Source organism: Melanostigma gelatinosum (genome assembly GCF_949748355.1).
Source record: "Melanostigma gelatinosum genome assembly, chromosome: 15".
Taxonomy (NCBI): domain Eukaryota; kingdom Metazoa; phylum Chordata; class Actinopteri; order Perciformes; family Zoarcidae; genus Melanostigma; species Melanostigma gelatinosum.
In genome coordinates, this window is record NC_136648.1 from 21385783 (window position 1) to 21403804 (window position 18022).

The 18022-nt window shown below is 43.1% G+C and overlaps 1 protein-coding gene across 1 annotated transcript in view; it reads right to left on the bottom strand.

The window, feature by feature from the left end:
* The window catches only part of astn1 (astrotactin 1), a gene marked incomplete at its 5' end in the record, with an annotated part of 390125 nt that overhangs the window by 137327 nt on the left and 234776 nt on the right, over positions 1–18022 (bottom strand). Inside the window, one exon of the mRNA XM_079284766.1 lies at positions 6192–6380. Coding sequence (XP_079140892.1) covers positions 6192–6380 — 189 coding nt within the window. The remainder of the gene's footprint in view (positions 1–6191; positions 6381–18022) is intronic.

Genomic DNA, 18022 nt, shown 5'->3' on the forward strand with positions numbered 1-18022 from the left:
TATATATATTTATATATATATATATATTTATATATATATATATATTTATATATATATATATATTTATATATATATATATATTTATATATATATATATATATATCTATATATATATATATATATATATATATATATATATATCTATATATATATATCTATATATATATATATATATATATATCTATATATATATATATCTATATATAGATATATATATAGATATATATATATATCTATATATATATCTATATATATAGATATATATATTTATATATATAGATATATGATTCCCAGCTGGTATCCAGGGCAGGTGGTGCCGGTCTGAAGAGTAGTCCCGGTATAGACGGGTCGCGGAGGTCAGGGCCAGTTGGGAATAATGTCTCTCCCGCTCCTCCTCACTGCTCTGCTCTGCTGTGCTCTCCTCCTCCTCCTCCTCCTCCTCCTCCTCCCCACTCTCTCGCCACCGGAGTGAGACTTTCTCCTCTGCGTCTTTGTTAAAATGACAGGCCCTAATAGATGCCTATTTTTACCTGGCTGCCCCGGCAGCGTGATCACACTTACACAAACCAGCACGCAACGCTGCGCTGGAGGTTGGTAGAGAGCTGACACCTGACTGGGGGGGGAGGTTGAGGAAGGAGGTCATGGTGATTTAAGTGAGAGAGAAAGTGAAAGGGGGGCTGGCTTGGAGAGTCGTAGGAAAACGAGACAGAGAACAGAGTGTGAAGACAAAGGCATATCCAGGATACAATAGGAAGAGACTGAAGTCGGACTGACACCGTTTGCTGCAGACACATCGTTGCTCGTGTCTGAAATTTCTGTCCCTATTCGTTTTTTTCAATTTGATCTGACATTGTACTATATAACAAGCTCCACAACGTCACCTTTAGGTGCTTTTGAAGCATATTCACATTATAATTGCCGTTGTAAACTGATGATTAACCTATAATATCAACAGGCCTTGGCATGTAGTTGATGGGTAAGGGATTGGCCATTCCTGTTTTGACAGAACTCCAAAGCATCGGAATTATTTTGAAGCTGTTTTCGTGCAAACTGGTCCTCGCAATTGAATTCACGTGACAGTTCACAAAGTGAGCTAAACGAGGATAATCCTATTCACATGCTCCCTGGGTGTTTTCTGAAGGTGTTTTGAGACGCCTCTGGTGCTACACTCCTGTTTTTTAGGAGTGTCTCGAAGAAGTTTGGAGGCAGTTCTTTAAAGACTTTTGAGCGGCCCACACAGTATTTGATCCAGACTACGAGTATATCGATATATTATGAGAGATTGGTATGGTATTGGCCTCATTTTAAGAGTTTTTGAATATGTTTGGAGGCAGTTCATGGAGCCCACATTGCAAAATAAACAAATTAAAAGAGAAACAACATTCTTCTCACAACCAACACCGCTACAGACACATCTGTATTTAGTGGATGTATTTTCTGTTCTTTTTTTCCATCGAAGCCTTTTGAGGTTAAAAAAGTGTCTCACCAACAGTGTATCGTTATAATGCTGTGATGTCTAATGATGACAATACTAATAATAATGATAATATAAATGGTACAAACTAACAATAGTCTAGCAGCTTTCACACAGTGGGAGTGGTTCAAAGTGCTTTGCAACAAAGTGAAGACAACAGAATGAATAGAAACAGATTAAAACACGCAAATACTGCACGACTCACCCAAGCAACTGAACGAAGGCACAAGAAAATAAAACATGTCAAAGATAAGAACAAAGGACGAGAGACAGTTAAGTAAAGGCAATGCTGAATAAAGACGTTTTCAATTGTCTTTTCAAAATGTTCACCTCGGGGAGGGAGGTCCATAGTTTTAGTTAAAAAAAGGCTGAGCTGACAACTTTCTTATTAGTGTGATGGTTTGTATTAAAACGATAAGAAACAGCAGCAGTGGATCCAAGAGGCTGAGAAGGATTATAAAACCACTAATTAGTAATGGTGGCCAATCCCAAGCCATTGAGAGCCGTGCGAACAAATAAAATAACTTTAAAATCAAACTAGCTCATAGTCAGGATGAAACATGGTGCAGCTTTCAATACTGTTTTGAGTGAGTTTAGCGAGTCATACAGCAGACAGGAAGTTCGAGTTATATGAAAAGAATCCGACCATATTTCATCAGCTGTGTGTCCACATGGTGACTACAGCTGCCGCTAACAGCCTTTAAAAGCTCTTTAACGTTCCAATCCGCCGCGTCTCCTCGATGTAACGAGGCCCGCGACACGAACAAAGCCGCTCGCGCCTGGTCTCTGGGGGGTAATAGAGGTCATTTGTCTGACAATAGGAAACTCGTATCACAACATAGTGCTGGGAAGAAAGCGCTATTCATCACCCAAACAAGGCATCATGGCCAAACACGCACATGCACACAAGCTGACCGCGGTTAATGAGCTATGGGCCCCCGTCTCTACAAACATGGCTGATCCAGCCCTGATAGTCAGGCATTGTGTGTGTGTGTGTGTGTGTTGCTTTAAAGTTCCTGGGTCATTGAACAAGTGGTGGAAGTCTTCAATGAACTTCACAGACCGTGGCGTCGCTCTGTGCTGCTTTTCACCTACTGAGCGCCGCTCTGCTGAGTTATAACTCGACGTCAATGCACAGTTGCCACAAAATATTACAGTTCCTGGGATGTTCTTTTTAATTATTTGTATTGCTTTTGTATAAAAGTGGAAATCCCTGCTGAAGGTATCGTGTTTTTATGTTCATGACATGTAACAGACCATCGTTAGTCCTTCCATGCTAATACTGACAGGATGCATCGTTCCTGTCCTGTGTCCGTTTGATACGCAATTATTAACAACATTCATAAATAAGCCTTGAGAACTGCAAGCAGCAGCTGCGCCCCAGGCTGCTAAGATGCAGAAAATGATCCGGCTGAATATGGAGGTAGTCGGGCACATCTTGTATTTAGAGCAAAGGGCGAGGACATGGATCATCAAACCCTCCTGTGAGCTCATTACTCCCTCCAAAAGGCCAGGACCATTCCAAGAAGCTGGGGAGGGATTCAGAAAGATGACTCTGATTTTCTATTTGTTTCCTCTTTTGCCCATTTCCTTTCCTAGAAACGGATGGTCCTGGGCCAGGTGGACACGGTTACCCGCTGAGGTTGAATCATTTCACATCCTTGCAGCCCGACTGCAATCACAGCGCTCGCTGTTTGTCAGGAAAGTAAAAACTCTGGATGGATTTGGCACCAGCTCAGACAATCAGATTTTTGATGAGGTTCTCAGTGTTGCCTCCATGTGGGGAACAGACAGCAGCTGGAATAAAGGCCGAGGACAACACTGTTGCATCCAGAGCCGGTAAATGGTCAAAAGTAAAGCTGCAGTAGAAACAGCTGTGAACAAGTGATGAATTCAATTACAATTATACATGTTCTTACTATGCAGCAGCAGTCTTCAGTTACAGTTTGTAACTCCAACATTATAAACAGTATACAGTAAGATGTATTTGCATACAATTTGGGCAACGCTTTATTTATTCTAATTATTTCACAGAAATAACTTTATCATTTGCTACTAATTATAGGGGAAATACAAAGTTCTGAGCATCTCTTTAGAGGAGACACATCATGCTCATTTACAGGGTCATACTTGTATTCTGGGTTTCCACCAGAACATGTTTACATGTTTGAATGTTGAAGAATCCCAATATTTGTCTCTGTCTGAGACGCTCTGGTTTAGCACCTGTCTCTTTAAATAATAATCAATAAAACGTATGTGCATAAGCACTGAAAACGTTTTTCATGATATGTCCCGTTTACCTTTAGTTAGTTGAGTTATTGAGCAGTTGTTGAACATCCACCAGCATCAAAGTTTATCATGAATGTTAATTCATTCAAAATGATTGGAAACTTGGTTTGTAAATATCTTCATGTATATGTTTGCCTGCTCAGCTGACAATATACCGACTGAACACCATTTCTCTATCAACAGGAACAAATTACAAATTCCTTCCCACAACTGACGGCGTCATATCCGTTTCTTGAATTGAATTACCTGTTTAGTTTCAGGACAGGTTCATCAATGACACACTGTCCCTCCAACTTACAAGTGTACAGATGAGGCTCGTGTCTAATGACCACAACAATATATAAACGTGACCGTTTACAGACAAGAAGCTGAAAACGTTTTTCTTCCCCTTTTTGATCGTGTTGAATCATTTAACAGCGATTGCAACCGCAATCTCATCTGAAGATGAAGAGCAATGCACTTTTCCTCTGGGGGGGGGGGGGACTCTGTCTTCCAATGCCATCTGTCAGCGCAGATGTAACTGGGAGTGAGTGGTGCAGCGCAGCAGGGGTGTCCTTGGACGAGGTAAGGGAAGGAAAAAGAAAAGTGTCCGAGGCAAAGGAAACGACTGTGGACAGTTTGGAGCCACTGAGGTGGAAACGAGCGCAGGTAACACATCCACACCTGGATGACACACGCTGGCATTCTGAGCGATAAAACCACGAGCGAAGACGTCTCCACCTGGTGCTACACCACTGCTGCTACGCATTATATTGCAAGCTTCACTTCCACTCAGCGGATGGACATAAATATAGAGCAGTTATCATATAATAGCAGCTGTATTCAACAGAGAGCGTGTGACAAGTCCAATAAGTCCAGTAAGTTTCAACCTTCTTCAAACCAATCCACTGGTGAGTAGTGCTGATTCAATGTTGGTGTAGTTAACAATATTTTTCACGACACCTTACTGTGAGAATTAATTATGTATTTCAGCGAAATCTTCTTTTTTTTTTTTGAACAAAAGAAGCCAAAGTTGACAAATGTTAAAAGTCATCTGAACAGAAGCAGCTCTGCATGAACTGTGTCTGTATCAGCGGCTCCCAAAGGTTGTTGTAAGAACGTGCCGACGTGACATCGTGCCGAGGAAACGTGTCTGTCTGTTGTACTCCGTGTGGGTTTTCCCGTGACAAACTGACCTGCTCACGTAGAAATATTGGATGTGCACACGACGCCAGCGAAGGGCCATTTCTGACCTTGTGACATCACTTTGGCCATGCGGAGACATCGAGCATGAACCACGCTTGTAGGAGGAAGTCAGGCGGTATAAAGATAAAGTCTGTGTCGGGAAGAGGTAGCGGCGGATGGATCGGTCCAAACAGAAGACTTTCACTCAGGTGTTACTTATTTTAACGTTGATGTTACAGAATGTTACAGAACAAACACACTTACTTTAAACCAAACCACTTTTCCCAAACCGAGCCAAGTTGTTTCATGTGAAAATGGAAGTTTATTTTGAAAAGACAGAACAGAATCTGCTGCCAGGATAGCTAAAGTGAAATATTCATCTAAAAACTTCACAACTAGATGAGCTAGTGTGCAGAAGCCAGCACAACTGTTGTGACGGATTGAGGATAGGCCTTTAAATGATACTTTATACCGATGTTTGATGAATATTGCACGTGCATATCGTGTTGTGTGACTGGTGTTGGCTCGGGGGTTTTGTCGTGACATCATATTAATATTCTAAATCTTTCCAAACATCCGACACCAGCTTTCAGTCATTTTCGGACACATTTCAGTCAATACTAAAAATGATTGAGGTGAAATACTCAGGAACAGAAATGAGAAGTGCTCCTCTGTGTCTGCTGCATGGTTTATGGCGCCCACATAACAAACCCCGTGTGTCTGTTTCCTGTCTCTTTTTACTCATGCCCAAAATACAATTTGCCTTTGTGGATTAATAAAAATACTATTGAATTGAATAAAAGACCTACCAAACTAAACAATCCATGAGGGGTGATTCCACAAAGAGTGCAGAGGATAAAACAAACTAATGGTTGAAACGAGTGTCCCAAGAGCAACACTGCACCCTGGGAGGCCATTACTTTCCTCTCCAGCACGGGTACCACCGAAAGAAAGGGAACAAGAGAAGAGCTTTGTTAAAAGTGGGCCCACGCGAGGTTTAAGCATTCACTGTGCAGCCGAAGTATGACCAAGAGTCCTGCTCATTGTAAATGTGGAACATAATAATCCAGTCCAGCCCAACACACACTCAGCATTACAAGCCTCAATGTGTTCCGTGGGTGTGTGAGTCAATGAACACATAAATAACCGCAGGAATTAATCCTCACACATCCCACACCGGCACAAACACACCTGAGGGCCAGTAATTACTGTTCATCGCTTTCCTTCCTCGGTACCATTCATTGACACTCGATGTGTGTCCTACCTTTGCTAATGTCCTGGTACTCCAGCCACAGCTGTCTCTGGACCTGTTTGTTGGGGTACCAGATGGTACAGGACTCCTGGAAGCCGTACATCGCCTCCTGCACGTAGTGGTTCCCGAACTCCCTGAGGATGGAGACAAAGTCGGCCCGCTGCGTCGCCCCGTCCAGAGAATGGATGGCCGAGCTGAAGGCTGGGTAGATGGTGGAAAGAAAATACAAATTCAATTGTGTCAGAAAAACAAAAGCCGGGAGGAGAAAGGTGAGTTTGGTGAGAGGGAAAATATAGGAGTGTGTTTGGTTTGCTCAGCCGCTCCCCGTCATGTGAGTCGATGTGTTGATTTGTCTTTCCAATAAGACACAGAAGCTGGTGAACTTACAGCCACTTACTAACGACCTAAAGGGAACCCTTACAACAGCGACTCTACATCACAGAGTATGATGTATATTCCCACTGTACATACCCCACCTCCAGTTTCCTAAAGATGTAGTGGCCTGCTTCTTTAGTTTAAGGTTATTCTAAAGAAAGAAAGTGAAGTTAAAATGCCAATAAAGGTTTTCAGAATGAATAGCAAACAAACAGCAGATGTGGACATTTATATTAATGATAAGTTGGATAAGGTAGATGGATCATTTTTAATGCCAATGATTGAAAGCATCTGCAACATTATGTCATTTGTGTGATAATATACATAGTTGTTATTGTTAGCAGCAGCCATTAGTAGTATGACGTAAAGTATGATTGTGTTCAGCCACAGTGGCACTTTCTACTACCATGCTCACTTTGATGGTGCTAACATGCTGATGTTCAGTCAGTATGATTACCATGTTCACCATCTTGGTTTGGTGTGTTAGCAGCCTAATAATTGCTAATTGGCATTAAACACAGCTGATAGGACAGCTGTAGTTCAGCACGCATTACCTGATAACTTAAAGGGGACATAAGATGCTAGATTACAGCTTCATGCTTGTATTCTGGGTTTCTACAAGAACATGTTGATATGAGTTAATGTTCAAAAAACACTATTTGTCTCATACTGTCTGTAAGAATATGCCTGTATTCACACTCTGTCTGAAATGCTCCGTTTTAGCGCCTGTCTCCCGCCCCCCCGAAAAAACACAAGTCTGCTCTGATTGGCTTGCGTGAAAATGATGGCGTACCGTTGCCAAGGTAGTTCTCAAGCCGTGGGTAGATACTCGGATGGGGGGGGAGGGGGGGGGTTCTGATCAGCTTTCATGTGACATATGAAGGGGAGCCAAATGTTTTATGATCCAGTCTACAAAAAACTGTGTTGTCTTATTTCACAGTTTGTAGGTTGGGAGGCACTTTTTAAAAATGTCAAAATCACCAACGTGATGACATCCTGATGGGAACATGAACGCTTGGACAAAATTCCATTGGGTTCCATCCAATAGGTGTCAATACATTTTACTCAAAACGACAAATATCAACCCCATGGTCGCGCTGGAGGAAATATGAGAGAATCACTAAAGTCATGAGGATACATTATCTGGGCAGCATTACTGTCTATCTGCTGATGTTGAGTTAGTCCAATGGATGAGAGAAAACTTGGACTTTCTGGCAGCGCTACTCGAAAAAGGCCATGGGATCCAGTGGCGGCTGGTCAATAGAGGGCCATGGGGCATGGCCCCACCATGAGCCACACAAAAACAAAAAAAACAAAAAAAACTAATTATAATATTCATAAATTATATAAATTGTCAATATTTGTGTTTTTGAACTATGGAATGTACCCAGTAATGTGTGTAAAGTATGATATCTGCGCAAAATATATGCTTTTCCTGCTCGTGCTCTCTGCTCGTGCTCTCTGTCTGTGTGCACGACACTCTGAGAACGGCAGCTTGGGGGGCCTGATCGTTTTGGCCCAAAAGAGGCGGGTCTATGAAGCAGTTTAGCCAATTGCTGATTCAAGATATAAATGAGTGACATACAATTTAGCCAATCAGCGCCCTCAAATAGATTCAGCTGTGGGCCAGAACGATCAGGCCCCCCTCGCTGCGCGTTCTCGTCAGGAGAAGTCTCTACAGGCGCCCGCGCCAGCGCGAGCACTCCTCCTCCAAGACCCGTTTGAGAGGAGAACTTTGAGGAGATTCTGCAGCCAAAGAGCTGATATCAGATCAGCCTGACCTCACAATCAGACAGCAGACTCGCGGGAAAGGGAAGCAGTACATGCGAAGCTTCTGTACTAGCTGTACACCAGACAGGTTTGGCTAGCTGGATGACGTCATGCTAATCATTTATTTAGCTTTTTAAAACAACGGGGACGGATCCAGCACGGACAGTTACGGGAGTGAGGGATGAGGAGGTAAGGAAACATGAGAACACCAGGGTAGGGAGTGAGGGATGAGGAGGTAAGGAAACATGAGAACACCAGGGTAGGGAGTGAGGGATGAGGAGGTAAGGAAACATGAGAACACCAGGGTAGGGAGTGAGGGATGAGGAGGTAAGGAAACATGAGAACACCAGGACACACATGGAGAACTCTATCAAGCTACATATTAGACAAAGTGAACATCTTTTATTCTACATAGCTGTCCTCAGTCTCATCTGCTTAACTTGGTCATGGAGGCATCAACATGTAATAGAGATGTTAAATTCACAGTGAAAACTCATCATAGCTTAATTTAACATCAGTATTCATAATTACACTTCATGTTTACTTCTCCTGATCTTTACCTCCTATAACAAGGCCCATAGGGGCATCTCAATAAATAAACATGTTATATTATATTATATAAGTGTTATTTACTGATTGTTTTCGTGTTGGAATAAATGTTAAATATTTAACTGCCAAGTAATAATGCGTGTTTGATACTTTTTTTGCATTAAATCATACTGGGATGTTTGCTGAAATTGATAGGATGGCCCTACCTAGAACATGTTCCACCAGCCGCCACTGATGGGATCCAAAAAACAAAATCATCATCCTGGGACCACACGTCTGGACAAAGGTCACCTTCAATCACTCTTATAGTTTTTGCCATATCTCAGTCTGTAAACGAAGTGTTGGACTGACTGGCATGCGATCCTCAGAGCCACAACACTAACGTGGCTATAAAAGGTTTGTATTCAGAGAAACCACAGCTACAATCATTTTTATGTTAAATTGTTTTAAGTCAAGGTTTGACAGTCCAATGACATGTCAATACAGCACAATGTAAAATGATTAATTACTGTTTGCCTATCAATGTTTGGGTGTCACCTTGTAATCATTAGAATAACTAATAGAATCATCAAAGTGTGCCTGATGATGACATGCCGTTGTTGGGCTCTGACCAGATGGCTTCAACATGTGCTGTGGACAAAGAGAATCAGGCCTTCACTTTGTCGAGCAAAGGGTTCATCCTGATTTGTAGTTGATAAGAGCAAAGGGATTTCACACTAGGGTGTGAATTTCCGCCCCCCCCCAAATAACCATGGTAACCGCGGCAATCTCATTGGCCGAAGGCCAAGAGAACCCAGGACCCCTGTGGTTCAACCCCTGTTCTACAAAACTGTCTGCAGTTTCACACTTCTCCGCTTTTTCCCCTTCGACCTCGGTTGAGACAGGGAGCACCCAACTCTCTCTTCGCCTGGACCTTCGTCCTGGACACATGAAGACACATTGGCCTCTCCTTCCCCCCTCCAGCACGACTGAGGCCACGAGGAAGCCACGGCCTTCTCCCCTCCTCAAACCCTGACAAGCCATTGCGCTGGACGAAACAGCCCGCGATAACGAATCTGCTTCAGCGATCCATTCAGTGCTTTTTGCTCCTTTTTCTTTCCGTGCACAAACCGGCACAGAGGAGCCCGACGAAGCCTCGATCCTCTCGTGACCGAGGATTCCCGGCAAGACCTACGGACCACGTCGTCTCAGCCGAAGTTAGGTCATCCTCCCTGCAGCGAGGATCGATCACGTCTGCGTTTGCTCCAGAGCCACGCCAACGGACCGAAGCCGCACCAGCAAAAGCCGTGCGACACACAGCGCCCGCTACCAGCCGCGCTGCAAGCAAGCTCCCCCCTGCCCCCCCTTTTCCGACGAGGAAAACGGGCCGCTTTGCTCACGAACACTTCAACGTTGCAACGACGCATCGACAAGTAAGGTTCTTGGCATTTGGGCATAGCTTAGCTTAAATTAACGTAAATTTAATTCAGGTCATTCATTTATATGTTGATATTCCCGTGTTTTTGTGGTTTAAGTTACTGTCGCGCAGGGGCGGACTGGGGGAAAAAAGTGGCCCGGGAGTTACTGTCAGACCGGCCCACTCAATACACGGCGCGCTGCCCACTCAATAGTCTATATCTATTAGATATAGTTTATATCTCAAAGACCTCAGAGTTTATTTTAATACTGGATTAAAGGAAGCTATAACTGCTTATTTTGCCAACCTAATCTCTTCTTCAAAGAGAAATCCCAAGATTCTGTTTGACACAATTAAGAGAATTGTTTCACCGTCTGTCTCCACTTTACCATGCTATTCTGTTGACGATTGTAACAAATTCCTTATCTATTTTATTGATAAGGTAACAGGTATTAGGTCTGGCATTCAGCCTGGGATCTGTTCATCTACTTGTAGCTCCTCGCAATCTCCTGCTGTTCTGGACTCTTTCCAGCCTATCAGCCTTCAAGACCTGATGGACTTAATTAACAAAACAAAGCCATCAACTTGCCCTCTGGATATAATTCCATCCTCTATATTTAAGAAAGTTCTGCTAACTATTGGCCCTGCAGTAACATCTATTGTCAATTCCTCATTGTCTACAGGAATTGTCCCTTCCTATTTCAAAACATGCCACTATCCAGCCCATATTAAAGAAACCTAACTTAGATCCAGCTTTTCCCATGAACTACAGGCCCATATCAAAACTGCCTTTCTTGTCCAAAATTTTAGAGAAAGTGGTGGCCAAACAACTTACTGCTGCACTGGAGAGGCACAACATGTATGACAAGTTCCAGTCTGGGTTTCGTAAGCAACACTCTACTGAAACCGCTCTCCTGAGGGTTTTGTGTAAAAGTAAACCCATGTCCTAGACCTGCTCTTAAAATATGTTTTACGTTTTTATTTTATTTTTTATTATTTTTTATTTTCTCTTTTAATTTTTTTATTTTCTCTGTGTAGATAATTTATTGACCCTTGGGTCACATTGTGTTTTTATGCTTTTAAATGTCTGCTCTGTTAAGCACTTTGTGATACTACTGTCTGTGAAAAGCGCTATAGAAATTCATTCTTTCATTCAATACACGGCATGTATTTCGCCGGTCTACAGCGGCCATTCGCACCTCCGCCGGCCCCGCCCCGACCGGCGCCCGGCACGGCCGCACGGCGCAGACCGCGGTTATGGAGAAAAGTTTTTAAAAGCACCGTAGTGTCCAGCCGTGCTATGGAGTCCTCGGATCGCGAGGAGCAGTATAATGTCAGTTTATACTGTTGATACAGTTTTCACTGATTATTGACTTTCGGTATCAGAGTAAATTGAACGTGTTCTGTGAAGCATATAATATAGTCGGGCCGGCGATGTCAGAGACCGGCCCAAACCCCGTCGGCCTACCGGGGATTCCCCCGGTATCCCCGATGGCCAGTCCGCCCCTGCTGTCGCGTGATATTGAGATATGGCGCAACTCCTCGCGGACGAGAGAAGCTCCGCTGTATTCGTGTATTAACTGCTATGACTGTTTCTTTGGGATTATTTTCATTCATTGTCTTCCACTCCGTGTGGAAGTTCTCTTTTCATTAACTCGACTCGGTGAGTGAGCTGAGGTGCGTGGTTTATCACGGCATAAGTTACCGGCAGTTCAAAGACGACAGCGGTATATTTATGCATGATAGAACCAGCAAGCAGGCTCCCTACCACATCGCACGCCGAAGCGTGATTCACTTCGAGTTCTCGCTCCCTTTTTCTCTTCCCTCCTCTCACGTAACACACACACACAGCTCCTAGCTCTACCCCTGGGGAACCTCGTTCAAACGAGCGCCTCACACACGTGCTGCATCGGCACACGTGAATTACGTACAGCAGCCCCATTCTGCCATTTTGTCCGGGTCACTCGACTCCGCCATCTTTGTAGTTTCTAGCTGTAGTTCTTAAGGCCCCTCCCCTTTGGCCAGCGTCACTCGACGCCGCCATCTTTGTAGTCTCTAGCTGTAGCGGTAAGACTCCCCCTCCTTTTCACCCACAGACCCACACACACACACACACATACACACACACACACACACACACACAGACATACACTCTCATCCATTTTATTCATTCTTTAGTTTAGGCATATAAAATTGTATGATAACGTTTGTTGGTTGCAATATTAATTGATTTGATCATTTATTATTTTGATTCAATAAACTCTGTTATACTTTCAGGAGCAGTCGTCTGTGATTACTTGTGCATATGTATTTGATAAGACTGTATGTAGTAGCCTGTGCTCGAACTTAAAAACCTTCACTGTCACTGAATGTATAGTCATACGCAGACTATTGACATTATGAGTGACTACTAATTATGAGACTTAGTTTTATCGTTTGGTTATTGGTCCCTGTTCGCAGGGTGGTGCCCCGTTTTTATTAATAATCATTAATAATTGTTACATACATCAATAATTCTATTGATGTCAAGAATTCAGTTTCTTAAATGCTGATAACCCAAACACGCTCCTTTAGATCCCAACACCGTCAATGTGATGTCCTTCGGCAGCAAACTTTTGTCAGAGCACAGATGTCCACTTGAGCATTACAGACCCCCATTGTCCTGTTGAATCCAGGTCTGCCTCACGTTATTAACTGCACCGACTGAAGGCGTTGGAAATGACAGCGGCTGCAATGGAAGTCTGGAAGCGAGTGTCTTAAAACGGGTTTAGTGGACGTCTGAGCCGGCTGCTTACTATGCATTCATTGTTATGCTTTCAAAACAAACATCATCCGCAGTGACCACATATGGACATGAACGAGCACAGGACAAAACAAATCTCATCACACTCCCACACAGGGACATCCTCTTGAATATTATTTCAAATCAAGGTTGTGTGTGTTTTAGCAAAGGCTCAGAGTCAGATCACCTGATGAAGGCAGCCATGGACGGATGGAGATTTGTGTTTCCCTCTTTAGTTAGACCGGGACAAGTGGCAGCAGAAGCCTCGGGGTTAAGAGGTCTTTATATAGCGAATGTAGACAGTGAATCTCCCTTCAGGACGTGTGTGTCCTAGGAGAGGCCTAAGCTGAAAGGACAGCCACAATGGTGGGATGACAGGACGTCTGTAAACCAGTGCAACTGTGGATTCTCTGGGCGGGGAAGAAGAACACTTCGCGTTTTGGAGCAAAGTCATTTGACAGAGCGGCAGAACCAGAACATAAAGAGAAAGCATGTTTGATCCCATCCGTAACAAACTGACCACGCGCTCACCGGGGTTCCATCTCAGTGAATATAGCAAAACAGCAATTCGTCATTATCATTTCGGGGAGAAGCAGGATTAATACCTCGGCGTCGTGCTTCACTCGTTCTTACCGGTGGAGTGAGAGACAGAGATGAGCGATGGAGGCTTCGCTATCGGAGATTAGAAATCAGTCGCCTTGACCCCCTCCGCTGGCTGTTACAATATGAAGAGATAAAGTGGGAAGAAAGAAAGAAATTCTGCTGGGACGCTTCTGAGCGAAGGGGAAATAGAAACGGTTTCCTCGGCAGACACTTTGAAAGCCCAGCGGCACCGTTGGGAACGCATTAGAGGTGTCATGGCTGTATTTGCAGCAGGGGTGACTATCATGATGGATTTTATGAATAATGCATGCGTTTAAAACATGGCAAGAAAAAAAAAACGAATGACTAAATCGCACATGTCCTTCCAGTCAGGGAGAATAAACAAATGTAGATTTTCTAAGAGATTTTCACTTGTCGACAGGACAACCCGAGTTATCTCGTGAGGCAAACGTTCAGCGTCATCTCGGCGTGTCAGCAGCCGGGAGCAGCCTTCAGAAGAAGCATTGCTTCACTAAATACCTCCCCACAGTTATCTTATTCTGTGGAGTTTCCATGGCAGGTGCTGTCAGGACGCCTTGGTCTCTCTGTGGATACAAAGCCATGGTGATGTATGTACGACAGGCTATCAGCCAGACACAGGGAAGGAAATTATTTACACATATTGTGAATGCAGACCTCCTTTCTACCCAACTCCATTCTTTCACTTTTAAACACGGTCCTGTGATGTAAAACCAAGCTGGATTCTGAAGCGATCTTAGTTTTACATGATGATGCCAATGTGAGAGAAGTTAATCACTGCTGTCACAATGAGCCGGTTCTACCATCTGTAGGAAGTTTTAAATCTGCACTTCTCAGACTGAGATAGAGCCAATGAAGAACTCTTCTGCACACATAAATAAATCATGGATGTGGACTTATTAGTATGTGTATGTGGGCTTAAAAGTAATAAACCACCAGCAGCAGAGAACACATGGTGGATTGTTTTGAAAAGAAAAAGAATAAAAAAAGCACATATGGAAATGAGAAAGTCACACTAAGGAATGTGTAGGGGGGGCAAGGGGTCACAAAAATCACGGTTTGGATCGTATCATGGCTTCGAGTCACATATCTGATCAGCAGAACAAACTAGGGAACATACATTTTAGAGATCACTTGTTTTTGCCGGCTGTACCGGTTGCTGATTGTTAGTGTCATGATGATCGGTTTTGTTGTTGTTCTGTCTTGTTTCAGCAGCTGGTATACACGGCTCCAAACTCTTTCTCTAAGACTACATGATACACATTGAGGCTCATCCAGTTCTCCATGTGAAAGCCCCCAAACTAGCGTTTCCGGGACATTTGTGGAGAGACCCCTGCCCGCACAGGAACCTAACGACATCAAAACGCCGACATATGTTCTTGTTCTTCCTCGTCTCAGTTGGCAAACAGCATTGCTGCCAACATCTGGTGAGGAGAGAGGCAGCCGGCCCCGGCTCGCCAAATCATTCATGTTCAACATAAATGCAGGTTAATGACAACAGCTGTGCTGTATGAGTGGCGATGTCGACATCACGGATGCCCGAAAACGGAATAAAACAATGGTGTTAACTTCACGGCCACACTTTGCTCCACATGTCAGTCTGCTCCACTTCTCTTTTTATAATTGCTTCATCTTTTGACAAAATCATCATGAAGCCAATTTCCACCAACACCTGCTCTGTGTATCCGACTGTACATTTGAAACCACAAAGGCAGTTAGTGGCGTCTTCACCGGACTGGACAGAGCTCCGCCCCTTTGACCTTTGACCTCAGACATGCTGACAGCTCAACCCCACTCTAAACATGTACTGCTTAGAAGGAAAGCTGTGTGAGCGATGTCTGTAAGACCTGTACTGCTTTATCCAGGACCGACTCCAACTCAAAGGATCTCTTCTGTAAACAATAGGATGTTACCATGTTGGACACCCCAAGCTATGTTTATTACAGTAACTTATAACATGGAGGAATAGAAAGGTCAATTACTCCCATGCATTTTTATTAGTATGTGGTTGCTGAGAGAGAATCATGTTCCTTTTGTCCGGACACACCTGTCTTCATAAGCACCCCAAGACAGATGTGTGCCTCTGGATCTGCTGTACATTAAACATGATTATACATCATACCATTAACAGAGCCGTTGAGGTTGTGATTAGAACAGCCGGAGGGCCCTCTTGTTTGGCTCTGCTTGTCGAGCAGCTTTTTGGTTTGTGCCCCTTTGAAGTGACATTCTGCTAATTTGTGATTAAAGGGAACTCGACCCCGACCCATTTACTGCCTTTCAGGGTTCTCTCTCTGAGGACTGCAGCTGAGCAGCAGCGCCACAATCGCTGCATAATTGACTGTTTCAACAAGGGCTTAATTTGATATGATGGACCCAACTTGAACCTTTTAACACTGCATCACAACATTGCCTCCAATGCACCCTGAGGTGACGGTCTTCACATGTTCAAGAACTGTATTACCATAAAACTGCTGCTGATAACAGGAGACTTTGTTTTTATCCTCAGACATTTCCATTTACTCAAGTACTGTACCTAAGTACAATTTTGAGGTACTTGTACTCAACTTGAGTGTTTCCATTTCCTGCTACTCAATACTTCTCCTCCACCAGGCCTACATTTAGAGGCATTGTATTCCTCCACATGTATTAGCTAGCTTTCAACTCACAAATGCATTATGATTTATTATAAAGGATAAGGATAAGACTTGACTGCTACCAGGCCCCACATTTAATTACACTTATTCATATTTCAAGAATGCATTTTTTTCTGAATTGGACCATTCTGCCCAATGAGTACTTTTACTTTACGTTTTTATTTTATTTTTATTTCATATATTGTGACACGAGTACTTTTGGACTTTTACTGATCTGAGACCCACAATACGAAAGTCACGTTTTCTTAAAAATAAAATAAAATTACACTATCATAGCAAGAAACTGTAAAAAAACATAAATTATCGTCAGATATATGAATAAATAAAGCTTAACAATAGTGATATTTAGACAAAATCACTTTATGTTTCATTTAAAATCTCACTAAACTGAACCATTTGCAGTAACTCGATTCTGTAAAAAACATTAGATTCTGTGGATGATTCTGCCATGAATGACTCGGGTGTGACCAACAGTCACATGCCCAAAATTGAAACTGTTCGGTCAAGAGAGGTTGTAAAAATGTAAATATACTGCCAACATGTGTGCGCACTTGGAAGAAATTTAGATAAAGTGATCCATTCTTATTATAATTTCTTTAAAAAAAAAATACATTGTCAAAAACAATCGACTTTGTTTGTGATTAACGGCATTATAACTGTTACGGCACCAACTACCTTTTTCAGTTCTTTCTACGTGTCGGGATAAAAACCCACCCTGAAACGCAGTTTCTTAAACTCTATAGCCCAATATAAGACAGGTCATGGACCAGAGCAGTTAGACAATCATTCACCAGGTCTGTCAGCTGAAGAGCAAAACAATAAGCTCCATTTACTATAAACTGTTCTCTTTAAGCAATAGAAGTACTCACAGCTGCAGGAAATCATGGGAACCAGACCTTTAAACTGCAATCACTGATCACCAATGGAAAACAATCGTGTTAAACCGCAAAAGAATATGTCGTAATTACAAATCCCAAGAAACTCAGTTTAAGATCGTACATGAATTACAAACTACCCCATACTGCAGGAGCAAATATGACAAGGACTGCTCCGGAGTATGTGTCAGGTGCAAGCATGTAGGCACCTACGTGCACTTAATGTGGTTCTGCCCGGGAATTCATACATTTTGGGTTGAAATTGGAATCCAAATATCCTCCATAACACAGTGTCCTATTGAGCTCAATCCTCTACAATGCATTCTGGGCCTAGACGCTGCCTCACCTGCATTCAACAGATATAAAAGAACCCTCAGTCTTCTATGGTACTGTGCACGGTTATCAATCTGACAGCACTGGCTAGATGATGCAAAACCATCTGCTTCAAGTTGGCTCTATGATGTTCTTCAATTAATCCCACTGGAAAGGCTCACACATGTTCTCCATGGAGACATAGATGGGTTCTTCTCTGTTTGGGACCCTGTTATGGATTTTATTGGAGAGGAATATGCCGAAATCCTACTAAGAGGTTTTGCAACCGTGGGATCCAAGTGACTCAGTGAAGGAAGAAAGTCCACAATATTTTGTTTGTCACTGTGTGCGACTGTCTGTGTGGTTGGCCACCATGTTGCATGTTATTCATGTAGAGGACAATATTTGGCATGTAAAATGTGTGGATGTGTGTCGGAGGGAGGCTTTTGTAACTTCGGGTTCCGAGGGACACCCGGGGAGCTAGGTTCACAATGTTCATCTAGTAGGAG